The sequence below is a fragment of the Bubalus kerabau genome, chromosome 7, assembly GCF_029407905.1.
Source record: "Bubalus kerabau isolate K-KA32 ecotype Philippines breed swamp buffalo chromosome 7, PCC_UOA_SB_1v2, whole genome shotgun sequence".
Lineage (NCBI taxonomy): Eukaryota > Metazoa > Chordata > Mammalia > Artiodactyla > Bovidae > Bubalus > Bubalus kerabau.
The window spans coordinates 65,014,857-65,036,751 of record NC_073630.1 but is presented as its reverse complement, the minus strand read 5'-3'; the positions used below and the strand labels follow the sequence as shown (position 1 = coordinate 65,036,751).

The 21,895-nt window shown below is 37.8% G+C and overlaps 1 protein-coding gene across 4 annotated transcripts in view; it reads right to left on the bottom strand.

Annotated features, from left to right (window-relative positions):
• The window catches only part of SLC30A9 (solute carrier family 30 member 9), an 86,006-nt gene that overhangs the window by 62,895 nt on the left and 1,216 nt on the right, over positions 1 to 21,895 (bottom strand). For 2 of the 4 annotated variants that reach the window (XR_008717120.1, XM_055588431.1), the window contains exon 2: positions 11,745 to 11,897. Coding sequence is in view for 1 of the 4 variants with exons in the window: in XM_055588431.1 (XP_055444406.1) it covers positions 11,745 to 11,897 (153 nt within the window). In the remaining 3 variants the exon portion in view is untranslated. Of the gene's footprint in view, positions 1 to 5,186; positions 5,307 to 5,355; positions 5,707 to 11,744; positions 11,898 to 21,895 lie in introns of those variants that run through there. The other 2 variants (XM_055588432.1, XM_055588433.1) reach the window with 2 other exon arrangements.

Genomic DNA, 21,895 nt, shown 5'->3' with positions numbered 1-21,895 from the left:
GAGAAGGAAATGGCAACCCACTCCAGTACACTCCAGTACTCTTGCCTAAAAAATCCCATGGATGGAGGAGCCTGGTGTCCATGGGGTCGCAAAGAGTCGGACACAACTGAGCGACTTCACTTTCACTTTGAATGTAGCTGAACACAAGCATAACCTACAACTTAGCAATTCTATTTCTAGGTCAACATACTCGGCACACAGAAACTTGTACAAGGGTATAAAAAGACGAGCATTCAAAGCAGTACTGTGTTCTGCTGACAACCCAAACGTCCACAGGCATGAGAACAGATAAAGAAACCATGTTATATTCATTCAGCAGCATTTTGTACGTCAATAAAGAAGAAAAAACATAATAATGGCTATCTTTCTTTGCACCTTTACTATTAAGGTAACTGCAAGCATTATTTAAGCACTTAATGTGCATCAACTCATTTAATTCACACAAGAGCCCCCAAAAGTATATGCTGTAATTATCTCAATGAAAATTAATGAACCAGACACATATACAGTTAAGATAAATCATGGCAAAAAATTTTAACGAAAAAATAAATCACAGAAGCATACAACAAACTATCACAATAAAGTAAGCTAAACAATTAAGGACATATCTTAATTGTCTAAATGTGTCTAAATCTATTCCTTTTTTCTTACTCAAGAGACAGAAACACAAAATTCAGGACAGTCACATGGATACAAAGGGTGAAAGGAACTACGAAAAGAAGTATTAAGGATAACAAGAATGTCATCAAGAATGCAAGGTCAGGTTAGGTGGTAAATTACAAGGTTAGGTGGTAAATTATAGGTGTTGATTACATATATTCTTATACATGTATCAAGTAGTTTGTAATAACCTCATCCTTAAAATATCTTCCCTTATTATATTTATACCCTCATTCAATAATAAAATAACATTTTTGAGCCTATTAATAGCTTACATTTACTAACTACTTACCATGTGCCATACACAGTACTATGTCCTTGACATGCATTATTTTGCTTAATCCTCACAAGGCTGCTCTGAGGTAAGTACTATTATTATCTTCATCTTATTCACCTTATTTGGAACTTGCCTCAAAGTCACATAGCTAGTATTTTAAATATGGAAGCACAGCCAGGATTAAAACCCAAGTCATTTTATTAGTCTATTCTTTTAACCACTTTCCTACACTGCCTCTATATTTAAAATAATATTTGGTTTATAAGTTGATACTTGTATGTTTTCAGGAAACGAGGACAGAAGTGAAAACTGGATCAGCAATGTGGAGATCACTGGTAACCTTTTGACAACAGCAGTTTCAGCAGAAAGAGTAGTGATGGAAGCAACAGGTAGAGGTGAGAAAGGGAGATGAGACAGTGAAAGCAGTATCTGGACTTTCAGTAAGAGCTAGAAAAGAGAATGGAATCAAGGAATCATTATTTATCAAAAATAAAATAATGATTTTATTTTTATAGAGGTAGAAGTAATGAAATAGGGAAAATAATCGTTTCTACATATTTAGACTATGCATCTATATAAATGATAGGCAACACCAGACTTCTGCCACCTTACTGTCTGTCTTTGGTTTACCATCCTTTTTTTTTCTTGCTTTTATTTTTGCCTTTCTGGCCATCTGTTAGATTGATAAAATTTTCTATATTCTCCTCTCACCCCACCTCCATGCTGGTTTTTGAATTTACAAGATTAAAGTTCTACTGTTTTCATGATTCCATTTAGAAACTTAACACACATGCTTTCCTATCAATCTCTCTAATCATCTATAAGGTTATTCACCATCTCTACCTTCCTCTGAACAAGAAAAATATCTGTAACCACTGAAATTTCTTTTATCTTACTACTCTAAAATTTCAGCATTTAATATAAAGTTTACTTTTACTATCAATAACTTTACTAACACATTTAAACTATTTCTTGCTCTTCATTGTCCCAACCCTTCTTTGCCTGAGTTCACTCTGCAATCTGTAAGAAACACGTATTTGAATAGTTGTGGTTTTTTTTAATATGGGTAGTTTAGTAGTAAATGATAAGTCATCTTTACATGTGAAATGTTATTTTGCCTTTCCCTTGGAATGATTATTGGTGCGCTCAGTTGCGTCCAACTCTTCATGACCGCATGAACTGTAGTCTGCCAGGATTCTGTTCTGTGGAATTCTCCAGGCAAGAATACTGGAGTGGGTAGCCATTTCCTTCCCCAGCGCATCTTTCCAACCCAGGGACTGAACCTTCATCTCCTGCATTGGCAGGTGGATTCTTTACCACTAGTGCTACCTGGGAAGCCCAAGAGCCCATAAGATTGTACTTATTAGATGATATAATCCTTCTAAAGCCCCAGTGATTATTTAGACCATGTAATATTCTAGGGAACACTTATTTTTCCTCTGACCATTTCATGGACAGTACTTCAAATCATTCCTCCTTTATTTTCTGCATATTGTTGCAGATAAAAAGTCTACTTCAAAAGAGTAATAACAATTGTACTAACAACAGCCTGACTTTTTGGAAGCTAAGTTAGGTTGTTTCTTTTTCCGCTTTGAAATCTATGGATTTCTTTTCATTTATCCTGTTTAGTACTAAAGTGTACTTTTGATCTGAAGATTGATTTTCTCAAATTCTCATCCATTATCTCTTTATATATAATTTCTCCATCCTCTCTCTGAAATGCCTGTTGAATATAGGCTAAAGCTTCATGCCTTTCAAAAGCTTTTTCATTTTTTTGGAAAATCTTTTTACTTTCTTATGCACGTTCAGAATGAATTTCAATTTACTAATTCTCTACTTGACTATAGCTATTCAATATACTATATTCTTATTTTAATGACCACACTTTCATTTCTAGGCATTCTCATTGGCTCGTCCAGATCTACTTCTTATGCTTTTATTTCTGTCAGTTTGTATTTCAAATATGAGTACTTCATTTATTCTTTTGAGGATATTAAACTTATTTGAAGCAATCTGCGCTGTTATTTTAAAATTATCTGGAGTTAATTCATATTTGATTGTTGATTTTGTTGGCTTTCTTGTGCTAGACTTCTTTGTGCATTTTTTACTGAGATATAATTGACATAAAGTTAAGGTGTATATAATACATTGATTTGACTAATTTATATATTACAATATGATCCTTCCTGTACTTCTAAATTTTGGAATTTGCAGTCTTATTCTGAATAGGATATATTGTTTCACTCTCCTCTTCATGATCTATTGTCCAAAACTCAATCCGACCCTTCTGTCCTGAACCAGATCTCACACTGCCAGTGTGAAATAACTATGCTCCAGTTTAGTATGCCAGCCAGCAAAAAGGTTTAAGTTCCTGTTCTTTCTGCTGCCTCCACCTACCCTACAGCCTCCTATAACACAGAGCCCCAGATGACAAATAGAAGAGGCTAGCTTCAGCCTCCTATAGGAGGATGGATGGGTAAATTCACAGTCTGAGTTTGGCTATGCATGTAGCACTTACAGATCCATTATCCCAAATGAGCCAAACTTCTGGCTGCCAGTGCCTGCTTACAAACCCAGAGACCAGTATCTTCTGTTTCAATTCTTGGACATATCTTTTTTTGAGTCAGTCCACGTACTTCTTCAGTTTTCTCTTTGTATATTCAGTCTATCACACCAGTAAGGGAGAAGTTGAATGGTTACCTCAGAGTATTCTTTCAACAACGCTACTGCTATCTGATCCAAATTTCTGCCAATCCATTGATTTACCTTCTTTTAACGCTCTTATGTATAAATTAAATATCAACAGAATAGGCACTTATTCTATTGTGCCTATTTATTTATCAAAAACAAAACTCTATTCTAAATATAAGCAAAAAAAAATTTTACCTGTAATATTTAGTATATTTCTCAATTATTTTTCAGGGAAAGCCATTGGGGAAATGACTTACATGGTATATTATGTTTTCATAACTAGAACATATACAGAAAATCCAAAAAGGCTTTATTTTTACTGTTCATCAGATTCTAAGTAAGTTATGATGACACACTGGTTAAAAACAAACAAAAAAGAGGCCATAACACTTCTATTTAATTAGTAACTATGGCTTCCAATATTTGACACTCATCAGTTAAATGACTGATATTTTATTTCTGTCTGGTTATACAGCAAACAAATTCTAAAGCATCTTTATCTACAGAATCTATGTTTATCAATTACTTAAAATTTTGTTTTGGGGAATAGAGCCCTGGGCAGATAAAAGTGAAGGGATGGGGTAGTGGAATATTAAGCTTTCAACACTCATCTAGTGTATGAACAACTGAAATCTACTATTTAAAATTTCACAGACAGCCGTTCTTTCTACAATGATCAAACACATTCAAACAAATCACATAAAATGAGGTGCTCTAATACTGATATTTTTGGATATTCTTCTTACCACAAACTGTCTAGATATTACTAAATATATAGTGTTAAGATTCACAAACAAGAAATGCTAGTACAAAGCTCAAACACATGTAGGAATACTTTTTTTACATCTTAATAAATTTACACTGGATCACTGGAGTAGAATCTTGATGATTTCAATAAGCAACCAGACATGCTATCCATGAATATCTCCAGACATTTGTTTTAAGCTCAAGCCCTGGCTGTTTGCCACACATCTGCTGTCATTAGCAAAATTAAAACTGATTTTACTAAAATTTAAAACATCTGAATGCTCCTTAAAAACTTAACGATTCCTTAGCAAGTCTCTGCCTCTTAATGAGCTGTTTCTGACTTTATCATGTGATTTGAATTATTCAAAAGTCAATCTCAAAACTCTTAAATATACAAATTATCTTTCAATCAAGCAATTACTTGCTGTCTATCTGATGGCTGGTAGTTTAGTTGCAAAGCTGTGTCCAACTCTTGCAACCCCATGGACTGCAGCCTGCCAGGCTTCTCTGTCCAAGGGATTCTCCAGGTACGAATACTGGATTGGGCTGCCATTTCCTTCTCCAATCTGATGCCTAACAAGGTCTAATCTGGGCTAAGAAGATTCTGAAAATTAAGCCCAAAACAAAACCATCAGTAAACAATGTAGTCCTGATATAATAGAATAAACTAATATTTAAATTTCACAAGTCAGCAGAGAAAAAAGAAACTGAGTCACAGATTTCAATTTCAAGCATTGTGTAAAGTAGAACCAACATTAAATATCTTTGCCTGAGTCAGTGTTCACCTCACAATAGCATTATAACGTTTTACCTTTAATTACATTATTCCACAACCCGTTTCTTCTCAATGTTCTAAATAAATATGCTTATTTCTGGAACTTAGGGACTCATGATCCTCTCCATTCCTTCATCCTCTAATACCAGACTCTCAATATTTACCCCAGCAGTTCTTCATCACAAGAAAAAGAGAAGAAACTCACTAAAACTGGATAATAAGCCCAAAAAGAGGATGCGGCTTGGGGAAAACGAGGAAAAACAGGCATGGTAAACTGTCCTGCAGTATCTCACTGTGCACACTGTTCACTGAACCCAGGGCAGGTAAGGTGCGAGCTAAGAGGCTGGAAGAAAACCAGAAGAGCCGTAGAAACTGCAGACGTGTTTATTCTCTCCGGGCTGGCACAGCAGCCGTAGCAGCAGCAGACATCTGTGTTCTCTCCTCTCGTGGTTGACCCAGCGGACACAGCCGTGGGTCTGTGAGGGTCCTCACAGCCTCACCACCATAATGCAACCATAACGTAGCCCCAAGGGCTTTTTCAGCTGGAGCTTATATATACATGCATACAAAACAAAAGCATGGTAGCCTGTGGCCAAGTGGTTACCTTGTCACGTGCATGCACAGTGCTATAAGTGATCTCAGCTGTTATATAATCATTATTTACAAAACGTGGGGCAAGAGTGAAAGGGTGTGGGGGCGAGAGAGCCTGACCACCGCCCTCTCGGCTAATTTGCTCTTTCCCTGCTGCTGCTGCTGCTGCTGCTAAGTCGCTTCAGGCATGTCAGACTCTGTGCGACCCCATAGACGGCAGCCCACCAGGCTCTGCCGTCCCTGGGATTCTCCAGGCAAGAACACTGGAGTGGGTTGCCATTTCCTTCTCCAATGCATGAAAGTGAAAAGTGAAACGGAAGTCGCTCAGTCGTGTCCAACTCTTCGCGACCCCATGGACTGCAGCCTACCAGGCTCCTCCGTACATGGGATTCTCCAGGCAAGAGTACTGGTGTGGGGTGCCATTGCCTTCTCTGGCACTTTCCCTAGATAAACATAAACACAGATTTCTCAAGCAATCTGTAAAATCTTTCCTGTGAAAGACATCCAACTAAAGGAAAGATGGTCTTGAAATGTTTATTATTCTTCAAACACTCTTCTAACACCATCCTCTCCTTGGCTTTTCTCCTACCTCTCCAGGCTGTTCCTCCTCAACTATTCTTTGCAAGCTTCTCCTCTTCCACCTGTCCCTTACTCACTGGGGATTTCAGACTAGCTCTTACCTCTCCAATCTAAACTATCCCCCTGTCCTGTCTCAAACACCCTTATGACTTCAGTTACCACCTGGATATAACTAAAAACTCCTAAATCTTTATCCCCAGGTAAGAACTCTATGCATTTACTCATTTACAAAATTTATTAAACCCCTACTAAAAGCAGACATTACTTTGCCAACAAAGGTCCATCTAGTCAAGGCTATGGTTTTTCCAGTGGTCATGTATGGATGTGAGAGTTGGGACTATAAAGAAAGCTGAGCACAGAAGAATTGATGCTTTTGAACTGTGGTGTTGGAGAAGACTCTTGAGAGTCTCTTGGACTGCAAGAAGATCTAACCAGTCCATCTTAAAGGAGATCAGTCCTGGGTGTTCATTGGAAGGACTGATGTTGAAGCTGAAACTCCAATACTTTGGCCACCTCATGTGGAGAGCTGACTCATTGGAAAAGACCCTGATGCTGGGAAAGATTGAAGGCAGGAGGAGAAGGGAACAACAGAGGATGAGATGGTTGGATGGCATCACCAACTCAATGGACATGGGTTTGGGTGGACTCTGGGAGTTGGTGATGGATAGGGAGGCCTGGCGTGCTGCAGTTCATGGAGTCGCAAAGAGTCAGACATGACTGAACAACTGCAATGAACTGAACTATAAGCAAACCACTCTAAGCACTGACAGAGAAGGCAACCGCACCCCACTCCAGCACTCTTGCCTGGAAAATCCCAAGGATGGAGGAGCCTGGTGGGCTGCAGTCAATGGGGTCGCTAAGAGTCGGACACAACTGAGCGACTTCCCTTTCACTTTTCACTTTCATGCATTGGAGAAGGAAATGGCAACCCACTCCAGTGTTCTTGCCTGGAGAATCCCAGGGATGGGGGAGCCTGGTGGGCTGCCGTCTATGGGGTCGCACAGAGTCGGACACAACTGAAGCAACTTAGCAGCAGCAGCAGCTAAGCACTGAAGTTCCTGCTATGATGAGGTTTGGAAACAAGGGGAAAAAATAAATAATACAGATACTGAAAATATCAGTTATTAATAAGTGATGTCCACACAGAGAATTAAAATTAGTGTAATATCAAGGACTGACTGGGTGTGCAGAGTTGACATGTCATGTAAGATGTAAATTACCAAAAGGGGTCAGCCAGATGAAGAAGGGCATCATGGAAAGTTAAAGCAACTAGAACAAACACCCTGTAACAAGAACAAGCTTGGTATTTTCTTATTTTCTAAGAATCAAAAGAAAAATGGATTGACAAAATATAGTGATAAAGTGAGAGTGGAACCAAGGAGCCCAGAGAGGCTACTGCAGCAATCCAGCCAAAGAGATGATGTCTCACAGTGGAAAAGTAGTACAACAACTGCCTACTAGTCGTCATCTGTTAGAATGCCCCAGAGGCACCTACAGTTCAGATGTCCAAGACTGAGCCCTCAACTTCTCATTAATACACATTCCAGCCTTGGTATTTCTACTTTTAGAAGTCAATGAAATCACCAATACAAAAGCCCAGTCAAATCCAATAACCATGCACTGTCCTTTACTGACTCTCTCTTTTAGTCCACCAAATTCAGTCAATTATTCAGCTCCTAAATTTCTTGCACTCGCCTACCCCCTTAAGAAACTCACTGCCATTAGCCTAGTCTAGAGCCTCATTCACATCCATTTTCAGTTCCTTCCTCTGCAATCTGTTTTCCAGTCTGCATCTAGTTATCTTTCTAAAATCTTAAATATGATTAAGTGCTTCCTCTTCTCAAAATATTCCAACAGATTCCCACTGCCTCTGAAACAGTCCACACTCCTGAACGAAATCCTGATCTGATTACTGTTTACCTCTTGAGTTTCACCCCTTTCAAAACTACCAACCCCACCATGAGGTGCTCTACTCACTAGTCTGGTCACAACGAACTACTTGCAGTGTTATCTTTTTTTCCCACCATTCATCACACCAATACCTACTCTCAGGTCACTAATCAGATATCACTTCCCTATAGAAACCGTCCCCAGCCACTCAAGACCCAGGTGTCCCTCCAGCACACAGCACTTCTTCCACCACAGTACTTACTTTTTTTGCTTAATTTTCTGTTTCAGAAATAAAAAGTATAAACTCATTCTCATGTGCTGCTATATAAAAAGTGCTCAATAAATACTTCTTCAATAAATTAATGAATAAATAAAGACTTCTTTTTAATGCTGCAAAGTGGACTAGATATCCACTTTCCAAATGCATTCCTAAGCTAGCAAAATGATCTGAAGGGGGCAAAAATGAAGGGAAAGCAGGATCTCTATAGAATAAGAGAGCACACCAAAGTTTCTTCCCTGATGATTTCTGTTGACGCTTATACTCTTTGAGGTTCTATTTCTACAGTTATGCCAAGTGTCTAGCTTTGTTTCTGGGTATCTCCTGTTAGAGTCTCCATCTCTAGCAGAATTCTCTAGGATTCTGGTAACAGGAGATATCCAGAAAAGGTAGACAAGGCATAACTGTGACCTAGAAAACACATATGGGGCTTCCCTGATGGCTCAGTGGTAAAGAATCTGCCTGCCAATGTAGGAGATGCCTAGTGTTTGATACCTGGGTTGGGAAGATCCCCTAGAGAAGGAAATGGCAACCCACTCCAGTACTCTTGCCTGGAGAATTCCATGAACAGAGGAGGCTGGAAGGCTACATTCCATGGGGTTGCAAAGAGTTGGACACAACTGAAAGATTACACAACAACAAGAAAAAACACAGAAAAGGAGTCAGCAAGGAAGTAAGCCTGCCCCAACTTGTGTGTTAAGTAGTGGAGAAGAAAAAACTCCACTGGAAATCTTAGGGATAAGGCAGCTCACACAAATTTACAGTCTGAATTCATGCTGCTAACATGGTCCAAAAATCTTAAGCTGACGATTTAATTTAATGTGGTCCCAAGTTGTATCCCCAGCAGCTAAGAGAGGCAAATGCAAACTCTCTATGCAGGAACACATTCTCAATCAGAGACATCAAATAGTTCAAAGATATTAAACTACATGGAAAATGAACAATTCTCAGTTTAAAAACAGATCATCATGAATGAAAGCTGGAAATGAAGGAAAAAGGTAATACAATAAAACCAAAATATTTCAGATAGCAGAATTTTCAGTCATAGAATATAAAATAGCTATGTTTAATGTCTAATAAAAGAGAAGTTTGAAAACACACAAGAGACCAACCAAGCAAGCTGAAAAATAAAAATACACTATTTCTAGAAATGAAAAATATAATCATTAAAATTAAAAACCCAACATGGTACCAGCCAGCAGATTAGAGGCAACTACTAAGAGAAAATTAGTATACTACGTAGACCTAAGAAAATAATCCAGGAGTCAGGCCAGAAAGATAAGGAAATACAAAGTATGTCAGAGAGGTTTAGAGACATGAAAAATTATGCAGTAAATATTTTAGATTTCTTAATAGAGTTCCAAAGGACAACAGAGAATTGAGAAGTGGTAATAATACACACTTCAAGGGATGCATGCTAAGTCAGTTCATTTGTGTCAGACTGTTTGCAACCCTATGGACCAAGGCCCACCAGGATCCTCTGTCCATAGTATTCTCCAGGCAAGAATACTGGAGTGGGCTGCCATGCCCTCCTCCAGGGGATCTTCCTGACATAGGAATGGAACCCAGATCTCCTATGGCTCTCACACTGTAGGCAGATTCTTTACCGCTGAGCCACTGGGGAAGCCCAGCAACAGTGACAGAGAACTGCAGAATTCCAGAATTGTAGAAAAACAATTCTCAGATCCAGGAAGCCCAACAAATCTCAGGCAAGGTAATACCTTACTCATTTCATAGTAAAACTAAACTTTACACCAAAGAAAAAGACTTTCAAAATAAAGTTAAATTTTAAAAGCAAACAGAAAAGACATGAAAACAAAGGCATGATATCTGACTTCTCAGCACTAACAGTGTCAGCCAAAAGACAATGGAATAAGCTATGTATTAAATGTGCCTTTACCATGAAAGAGTCTCACCTAAAGAAATTTCTATAGGATGTATCAACACATCAGATAGAAAAGCAGAGACATAAGAAAAGATGGTTAACAAAGATTTTAGATTAAAAATTTAAACAAAAAATGGTATAAATTTTAGAGAAGGAAAAGAGAGGAGAACAGATACAAGCTACCAGCCAGCAAATAATATGTAAGTTCAGAATGGGCGACCACAGTGAACATTCCAAACCCTCTGTATGTTTCAGAAGGAAAGTAAACTTTTCAATTACCCTTAGACTTAACATATACATAAAGCATATACCTCCCAAGCAAGTATGTGTACGTTTGCATATATGAGGGTAAGGGGATAATGAAATAAAAAAACTAAGATTTTATTAGGAGGCAAAAAAAATTAAACACACACACACAGGGAAGTACATGATATAATGGCAGAAATATGTCCAAATATATCAATGACTGTAGTAAATGTAATCAGACTAAACCTTCCATTAAAAGACAAAGATTATCAAACTAGGACAAAAAAGCTTGATGTCAAAGGACAGGAAAACTGGGAGACTGGAATTGACATATATATATTACTATATAGTATTACACAGAATACTATATTAGGTAACTAATGAGGATCTAAAACAATTAAAGATTAATGAGCAAAACAGCTAACTGGTCATTAAAAATGATTAACAGGGGACTTCCCTGGTGGTCAGTGGCTAAGATTCCAAGCTCCAATGCAGGGGCCCAGGTCTGATCCCAGGTCAAAGAACTAGATCACATGCTACAACTAAGAGTCTGCATGCAACACCTAAAAGACACATGCTGCAACCAGCAATCTCGCATGCCACAACTAAGACCCAGCCCAGCCAAATAAATATTTTTTCTTAAAAATGAATAACAGAATAAATACAAAGGAAACAGAAAGGAGAATATAATTAGGTAAGAGTAGAAATTAATGAAATAGGAAACAAAAATACAATATAAAGATTTAAAGTAAAAAAATCATTTAGTAAAAATAATAAAATTGACAAAGCTCAGGCAAAATTAATCAAGTAAACAAACACCACTAGGAATGAAATTAAAAATACATATGCTATTTTAAAATGTATATAGAGAATATAATGAACTTTATATCAATAAATTAAAAATTTAGTTGAAGTGGATAAATCACTGGAAAAAAAATGGAACTTACCAAAACTGAGTCAAAAAGAAATAGAAAAATTAAAAGAAATTAAGTTAGCTCCTCATGAAAAACACACTAGTTCAGATGGTTTTACTTATAAGTTCTATCAAACATTCAAGGAACAATCTCATGCAAACTATTCCCGTATACAGGGGGAAAAAAAACTTTTTTAGAAGATTTATACATACCTGCTTCATCAAATGAAGGTACTTTTTCCATTTTCTGAGATTGTGATCCCTGTCCTTCTTTCTGAACATCTGTGGAATACAACTTTACTTGATTCAGTGTACAGCATGGAACACTGTTTGAAAAGCTTCCAAATGTCACTAAACTCTGCCATTCTAAAAGAAAAAAAATTAAATTTCAAACAAACTAGTAATAAGGATTTTTATACCCAATAAAGCCTATGGGTATTTATTTATTTATACCCAATAAAACCTATGATTAGAAAGAGAACAAAATAACAGTAAAATTTGTACTCTGTTAAATACCCAAATGCACAACGTTAAGCCACCCTTTCCATACAGGTGTTTCATCGGCCCTTAGGTATACAGCGTCCATATTCTGTAAAGGAAACATAAAGATAATATTGCTTCTTTTCTCATTTGCAAATTTATATAGAAATTTTTTTAATTACATAAAGTCAAATAAACATTTATATTATTCAGCTATTCTGAAAGGTCTCTGGCATATAAAAGGTACTCTTTATTTTGTATGTTGGTTGCATGCTAAAAGAAAATGGCATAATATACCTTTCAAAATAAGAACTCTGAAAGGAGAAAGGTCATGAGGGCTTTCTACTCAAAATTACATCGCATCTTCCCTCTGCTAGCTGAAACTCGGTCCTCTTCCATTTCACAATCACTATGTGAATTACATGAATCAGTCAGTCATACTGTCACTGATTTTTTAAAATCAGATAAATAAATCAACATTTGGTGAGATTCCTCAGTATATGGGAATTCTAATTGAGGGAAGACTAGAAGTCTAATTACAAAGCACTTTAGCTGCTACATCTGGGTTGATTGTGGGCTTTGGAGGGCTGAAATAGAAAAATGTAGTCCACATTTGCATCAAAGTGGTAGAAAAGTAAATCTGTCTCTACTCTTGGGTGACCCTGTCTCCCTGTTACTTTTTATGCTGAGGACTGAAACTTGAAAACCTTGTTTAGGTGCAATTTATACATTTTCTAAAATTTAGGTAAAATAGTGAAATTATATCATTAGAAACAGTCAAGTTAAACATTTAAGAGTTCAAACTTTTCTAAATGCTTAATAATGATCTTCCCAAAACGTTAATTCATGTACTTGCATGTGCAGATTGCCTTCTGAAATCAAAGAAAATAAATATTTTTTTAATGGCTCAGAGAATTCATCAGGAACATCAATTACTGTGAATATCAAAGGTAATCTGAAAAGCATGAGGGACATAAGGCAGCCTTAAGTATTCACTCAAATTTCAGGCTTAGAACTTGTTTTCTTGAAAAACTTCCTGATGCCAACTTAAATGTTTCATTTCGCAAATATTTGTTGAAGGCCCAGTATGGTGTTTTGGGTTTTTTTTTTTTTGGTCATTTGATGCTACTTATTAAAGGCTGAGTAAAGCAAATATAACAACGTATCTTCTTTCATATTAAAATAAATATGTCACTAAAGGCTAAAGCAAACTCTCCCTGGAAAACCACCCTCCAGGAAAGCATCTTCTTCACCACCACCACTGGTTTTCTGACTTGTCAGCCCTGTTCAAAGTATCTTTTGTGATTATTACCAAACAAAAACAATATACCACTAACATTTTTTTAACCCACTGATGAAATACTAATCTAAAAGTCTTCCCTCAGAAGATGACAATATATTCGTAACTTGATCCTCAATCTTGTTCAAAGTTCTTCTGAATTTTAAAAATATTTTATTATAAAAAATTTTAAATATATACAAAGGTAGAAAAAAACAGTACAATAAACATACATGTACTTCTTACCTAGCTTCAACAATTATCAACTCACGGACAACTTTGTTGTATCTCTACCTCACCAATACCTCATCTACATATTAATTTGATGCAAATCTCAGACATAAAATAATTTCACTCATAAAACTTTCAGTATGCATTCTAAAAGATAAAACATAGCTATACCACCACACCATGGCAAGTAAAAAAAAAAAAAGCTTAATATCATGAAAATAACCTCAACTTCCAATAATCTCAATTTTCTCAATTTCCAGTATTGTAATTTTTATATATCTGTGAACAGATCTTAATTCAGTCCACATACCATAACTGAGTGCAATTGTGCGGTAGTTTGAGCATTCTTTGGCATTGCCTTTCTTTGGGATTAGAATGAAAACTGACCTTTTCCAGTCCTGTGGCTACTGCTGAGTTTTCCAAATTTGCTGGCATATTGAGTGCAGCATTTGCACAGCATCATCTTTCAGGATTTGAAATAGCTCAACTGGAACTCCATCACCTCCACTAGCTTTGTTCATAGTGATGCTTCCTAAGGCCCACTTGACTTCACATTCCAGGATGTCTGGCTCTAGGTCAGTGATCACACCATCGTGATTATCTGGGTCGTGAAGACCTTTTTTGTACAATTCTTCTGTGTATTCTTGCCACCTCTTCTTAATATCTTCTGCTTCTGTCAGGTCCATACCATTTCTGTCCTTTATTGAGCCCATCTTTCCATGAAATGTTCCCTTGGTATCTCTAATTTTCTTGAGATCTCTAATCTTTCCCATTCTTTTGTTTTCCTCTATTTCTTTGCATTGATCACTGAGGAAGGCTTTCTTATCTCTCCTTGCTATTCTTTGGAACTCTGCATTCAAATGGGTGTATCTTTCCTTTTCTCCTTCGCTTTTTTGCTTCTCTTCTTTTCACAGCTGTTTATAAGACCTCCTCAGACAACCATTTTGCCTTTTTGCATTTCTTTTTTTGGGGATGGTCTTGATCCCTGTCTCCTGTATAATGTCACGAACCTCTGTCCATAGTTCATGAGGCACTCTGTTTATCAGATATAATCCCTTAAGTCTATTTCTCACTTCCACTGTTTAATCGTAAGAGATTTTATTTAGGTCATACCTGAATGGTCTAGTGATTTTCCCTACTTTCTTCAATTTAGGTCTGAATTTGGCAATAAGAATGCTCAAACTACCACACAATTGCACTCATCTCACACACTAGTAAAGGAATGCTCAAAATTCTCCAAGCCAGGCTTCAGCAATATGTGAACCATGAACTTCCAGATGTTCAAGCTGGTTTTAGAAAAGGCAGAGGACCCAGAGATCAAATTGCCAACATCTGCTGGATCATCAAAAAAGCAAAAGAGTTTCAGAAAAACATCTATTTCTGCTTTATTGACTATGCCAAAGCCTTTGACTAAGTGGATCACAATAAACTGTGGAAAATTCTGAAAGAGATGGGAATACCAGACCACTTGACCTCCCTCTTGAAAAATTCGTATGCAGCTCAAGAAGCAACAGTTAGAACAGGACATGGAACAGACTGGTTCCAAATAGGAAAAGGAGTATGTCAAGGCTGTATATTGTCACCCTGCTTATTTAACTTTTATGCAGAGAACATCATGAGACATGCTGGGCTGGAGGAAGCACAAGCTAGAATCAAGACTGTGGGGAGAAATATCAATAACCTCAGATATGCAGATGACATCACCCTTATGGCAGAAAATGAAGAAGAACTAAAGAGCCTTTTGATGAAAGTGAAAAAGGAGAGTGAAAAAGTTGGTTTAATGCTCAACAATCAGAAAACTAAGATCATGGTATCTGGTCCCATCACTTACAGATGGGAAACAGTGTCAGACTTTATTTTGGGGGGCTCCAAAATCACTGCAGATGGTGACTGCAGCCATGAAATTAAAAGACACTCACTTCTTGGAAGGAAAGTTATGACCAACCTAGACAGCATATTAAAAAGCAGAGACATTACTTTGCCAACAAAGGTCCGTCTAGTCAAGGCTATGGTTTTTCCAGTAGTCATGTATGGGTATGAGAGTTGGACTATAAAGAAAGCTGAGTGCCAAAGAACTGATATTTTTGAACTGTGGTATTGGAGAAGACTCTTGAGAGTCCCTTAGACTGCAAGGAGATCCAACCAGTCCATCCTATAGGAGATCAGTCCTGAATATTCATTGTAAGGACTGATGCTAAAGCTGAAACTGCAAAACTTTGGCCACCTGATGTGAAGAACTAACTCATATGAAAAGACCCTGATGCTGGGAAGATTGAAGGCAGGAGGAGAAGAGGATGACAGAGGATGAGATGGTTGGATGGCATCACCGACTAAATGGACATGAGTTTGGGTAAACTCTGGGAGCTGGTGATGGACAGGGAGGCCTGGAATTGTGTGATCCATGGGGTCACAGAGTCGGACATGACTGAGTGACTGAACTGAACCATAACTGAGGGGTTTTTTAATATTTATTTATTTGGCTGTGTCGGGCTTTAGTTGCATCACACAGGATCTTTCACTGCCACATAGGCTCTCTAGTTGGGCACACGGCTCCAGAGCTCACCAGCTTACTTGCTCCAAGGCATGGGGATCTTAGTTTCATCAGGGATCAGACCCTCACTCTCGATAGTGAAAGTGAATAATCCTAGCCTCTGGACCACCAGGGAATTCCCAACTCCTGTGTCCTTGTGATACTACCCTAGTAATCTTGTTAGCTTCCTTGTTCACTGTTTCAAAAAATTATTAAATTTTAACTTTAGAAGAATTTCAGATATCACCAGCTTTCAATGTACATATTTGGCATAATACAAGACAAACTGCAAGGAAACTGCAGAATATATAGGACAACATTTGACTCAATAAAATACACAGAATACCTAAAACTCAGCAGTAGAAACTCAACTGTTTGTTGAATAAATTACTGAATTTGTTAATTAATTCTGGGAGGCAAAAAGATAGTAAAAAAAATATTACCCATCATTTACACCCTCTCTTCAAGATGACTTCTAAAATAAGCTATGTTAAGCTACAGATTAGTCTTTAGTTCAGTGCTCACTACTCTATGGGCGTGGAAAAGGAACTTCTCATTGCTGTATATACAAGGGTTGTTTTTTCATCAAGACTGAAGAGCTAGGTATCTTATCTGTCTAACCCCAACAATCACTTTTCTCTGCTTTTATTTTACTGTTACTGTCTCTGCAGCTGCTAATGACATTGGTACTGATCACCCCTTGTCCTCTCCAATCTGCTTTGTCACCTACCACTTACTCTGGCTTTTGGAGGAAATTTGGCCTTCTTTTCAGACTACAATACAAAAAGCTCCCTTTTTGCCAGGCAAACCGACAATTCCATCTACCATGTGTGTTGCTTCTGCAATAACAATAACTAAAAAACAAACAAAAAGATTTCTTAACGGTTTGAAGTATTTTACTTTAGGCTAGTTTCAGGACAAGAGATAAACATGTACCTAAGTCTTTCAGAGATCAGTCTCTAAACTTGAGACCACTGCAGATGGATGGACCTGGACATTATCATAGTGCGTGAAGTAAGTCAAAGAGAGAAAGACAAATATCATATTGCTTACGTGTGGAATCTAAAAAGATGACGAAAATAAACTTTATTTACAAAGCAGAAACAGACTAACAGATATAGAAAACAAACCTGTAGTTACCAAAGTGAAAGTGAAAGTCACTCAGTCGTGTCCGACTCTTTGTGACCCCATGGACTATACAGTGGATGGGATTCTCCAGGCCAGAATACTGGAGTGGGTAGCCTTTCCCTTCTCCAGGGTATCTTCCCAAACCAGGGGTCGAACCCAGGTCTCCTGCACTGCAGGTGGATTCTTTACCAGCTGAGCCACAAGGGAAGCTCTAGTTACCAAAGGAGGTAAATTAGGACCTTGGGATTAACATACACACCTGGTGTGTCAGACAGTAAAGAATCTGCCTGCAAAGCAGGAGACCCACCCAAGTTCGATCCCTAGGTCAGGAAGATCCCCTGGAAATGACAACCCACTCCAGTATTCCTGCATGGAGATTCCCACGACAGAGGAGCCTGGTGGGCTACAGTCCATGGGGTCATAAACAGTCAGACCTGAGCGACTAACTTTTTATACATAAAATAAACAAGGACCTACCATATAAGACAGGGAACTATATTCAATAACTTGTAATAACATACAATGGGAAAGAATCTGATAATATATGTGTGTGTGTATAACTGAACCATGATGCTGCATTTTTAAAAACAAGCAAAATACAGGTTGATTTCAACTATTAAATGGATTATGCATCTGGATTATGCATAATTTTTACTCTATATCTTAATACTTTTCTGTATTTTCCCCAATGCCTAAAATTTTAAATCAAAAATATATGCACTGTTAAATCACTTCTAACATTACTTCTGCTAATAGGAGCACACTGATTGTCTCTAGTTTACTTTTATACTTTCAGCGAGTAAAATAAAATGCAGGAAAATCCCTTTCAGGTCTAATCATCAGGCAAGCAAAAGGATCGCCTGGTGACTTACACCAGTTAGCTCAACCTTCAGGACTACTGCTGATGTGATTTTTCACCACAACAGACTAAGCAACCAGGAATCCTTTTGTGTGTGTGTGTATGTAAAGAATATGCAACTTTCTGCACTGCATCTTGGCATACAACTCTACTTCCTTGCTTAATTCTTAATATTTTCTTAGAAAAGGGGGGGAAAATATTTAATATATTAAGGATTCACCAAGTGCCACTGTCCTAAATGCTCTACCTGTATTATCACACTATAATTTATATACCAAAGTATGCCTCAAAATCATCTGCATCTCTCCATCTCCATTGCCTTTTCATACTGTTCATGGGGTTCTCAGAATATTCATCAGAAAGACCGATGCTAAAGCCAAAACTCCAATACTTTGGCCACCTGATGTGAAGAACTGACTCACTGGAAAAGACCCTGATGCTGGGAAAGACTGAAGGCAGAAGGAGAAGGGGACGACAGAGGATGAGATGGTTGGATGGCATCACTGACTCAATGAACATGAGTTTAAGCAAGCTCCAGGAGCTGGTGATGTACAGTAAAGCTTGGCATGCTGCAGTCCATGGGGTTACAAAGAGTCAGACATACTGAGCGACTGAACTGATCTCCATTACTAAGTACCATGGCCCAACTACAATCTTCTTTGTGTGGCTAACTCTAATAACCCTCTACTGATCTCCTTATTCCTTTCCCCTTTCCAATCCAACAGTAGTCAGAATGATATTTTTAAAACATTTCCTTTTCTGGCCCCTTAAACCTATGGCCCAAAAGGCTATGAAAGTGAAAGTTGCTCCGTCATATCCGACTCTTGCGACCCCATGGATTATAGTCCATGAACTTCTCCAAGCCAGAATACTGGAGTGGGTAGCCTTTCCCTTCTCCAGGGGATCTTCCCAACCCAGGCATCCAGCATTGCAGGCGGATTCTTTACCAACTGAGCCACCAGGGATGCCCAAGTATATTGGAGTAGGTAGCCGATCCCTTCTCCAGCGGACCTTCCTGACCCAGGAATCGAACCAGGGTCTCCTTGATACCTCTCAAATCTCACTTCACACATCCCTCCCTTTCCAACCACACTCCAGCCAAAGCATGTTTCTTTCTGCTCCTGAATACTACAAGTCTGGTCTTCTCTGCCTGGATTGCTCTTTGCCCCAGATCTTCACCTGGCTTGCTCATTTTCATTTGTCATGACTTGGCTCAGTCACCACCTCCTTAGAAAAGCTGGAGTCCCAGGCCAGCATAACTGATAAAAGGGCCCCTGCAGGCTTCTAGACTACCACTCGGCTTATTTCTTTTACAATGTTTAGGTATGTTTTCTCATTCCTCATTTCCAAAAAAGGTGGAAAGTCTGTCTTGTTCAGCACAACACAATCAGCAGCTACAATCCTGATACCTCTTCCTGAATGATCCTCACTCACAAAAATCCTACACATGAAACACATGCTGTGGCTAACCTCACTCCACAGGCAACCTTATCACTAACCTGAACTACACAGAATCCTGCTGCCACTCTGCCAAAACGGTCTTTTACAACTGTTAATGTTCCTGTTGCTTATTTAAGGGATTCAATCCCCACTCTACTTTTCATGTGGTAGTACCAGCACGTTACAGACCAAAATCTAAAAATACAAAGGTTAATTTCTATCTTTTTATGTAAAAACTATACTTTTATTAATCTTGGATTATCCCCCCACTTCAAATCCTTGTCAATGAGGCAAGGTACAAATACATGAAAAACAGGTGAGACATATACATCAAGAACATTTTCCCAAGTCACTAAATATTCTTCTAAATTATATTTTTTTAACAGCTGCATCTATCACCAGCCCTTAATAAATATACCATAATATGGTGTATTTATTATACCATATACTTTTCATAACTGTAATATACTCTTCATAACTGTGTTACCTATTTAGTACTATTAATAATAAACTTGTGTGCACACTTTAGTATGTATCTGGTTATTTCTTGAAAGCAAATCCCTTTAAGTAGAACTGCTGGGTGAGAAGGCACAGACCTTTAAGGTTCTTTTTAGTACAAGGAATAACTGACCTCCAAAACACTGACCAACTAACTACATGTCCCAGTCAGTAGTAAGAGTTTCTGCTTTCCTGCACCCTCAATATGGAGTATCACTATGAAAAACTTAGCTAATGTGAAAGCAATTAGTAGTAAACCCTTTAGATTTATATTTCTATACTTATTAGTAAATATGGAACATTTTTGCATTTTTATTGGTCACTCGAATGCCCTTATGAATGCATTCATCTCCTTTGCCCATTTTTCTACTGGAATGGCCTTTGGCTTGTAAAAATTCTTTATAAATTAGGAATACTAATTCTATAACTGCACTGCCCAGTAGTCACTGTTCACTGAGTACCTTAAATGTGGATAGTCTGAACACATGCTGCAAGTGTAAAATACACACTGGACTCCAGAAACAGTTCAAAAAGATAAAGTAAAATACCTCAACAATTTTTATACTGATCATAATATTGAAATACTTTGAATATACTGGATAAACTATATTAACAATTAATTTCATCTGTTTTTACTTTTTAAAATACGGCTATCAAAATTACATACATGATACACATTATATTTCTTTTGGACAGAACTGCCCTCGAATATTGTTTTCCTTGTTGCCTTTAAATGTTTACAGTGTTAATTTGACCCACCAGCATTTCTCATCTTTGAGCATGCATAAGAAGCAGTTTGGAGAAGGAAATGGCAACCCACTCCTATATTCTTGCCTAGAGAATCCCGTGGACAGAGAAGCCTGATGGGCTGCTGTCCATAGGGTTGCAAAGAGTCGGACACGACTGAAGCGCCTGAGCATGCATGGACGCATTGGAGAAGGAAATGGCAACCCACTCCAGTGTTCTTGTCTGGAGAATCCCAGGGACAGAGGAGCCTGGTGGGCTGCCGTCTATGGGGTCACACAGAGTTGGACACGACTGAAGCAACTTAGCAGCAGCAGCAGCAGCAAGAAGCAGTTGTTTCCCTTAAGATTCTTCCTCTACTACTCTTTTTAAATTTACACAGGGCTTTCAGAAGCACAAACTAAACTTTATTTCTTGACAAAGTAAAAACATTTATTTTTAGAAATTTCTCTCCAACAGTTCTTCCAGTATTTCTTTCTTAGGTCCAACCAACTTGATTAGTACTTTTTCTAAATAATCCTTTTGAAGTTTTATAACAATTATGGTCGCCCTTTTAAAAACTGTTTAGGTATTATTGAAACTAAATTTTCACCAACAAGGTTATTTTTCAATCTACTATTTTTAAGTATGAGAACACATTTTCATTTTTGGTAATAAATACTGTAAACAACTTTGCAGTCATCGTGACTGGTGAAGACAGGCGATTCTTATCACAGAGGGATGAGAGAAGAGCACATAAATTTCAACAGAGAATAATGAATTACAAATTACACTATTTCACCTCCTTTTGCCAACACTTAAAGGCAGTTTAGACTAAATTGCGCTACAGTCCTCTGGGCTGCAGAGTGGGACATGACTTAGCGACCAAGCAACAACGAACAGCCACTCCACCTAATTTGAGTGTGAAACGCCGAAACTACTTGGTCAACAGAAGCAATCGTGCTAGAAAGCTTAGCTGAGGATTTTGGAGTATGGTAGAACTAGATGATTCATCTTGTTCACAAGAGAATCAGGTGTATTTCCCATTACAGGAAAACTCCACAGTTACACGTTTTTATCACTACCGAAAAGTCTCCAAAACAGCTCTGTTAAAATTAACCCTTCTGAAATTTTAAGAGCCAGTTTCTACATTTATTACAAATCAAAAATAGGACCATATTCCAAAATAACTGCAC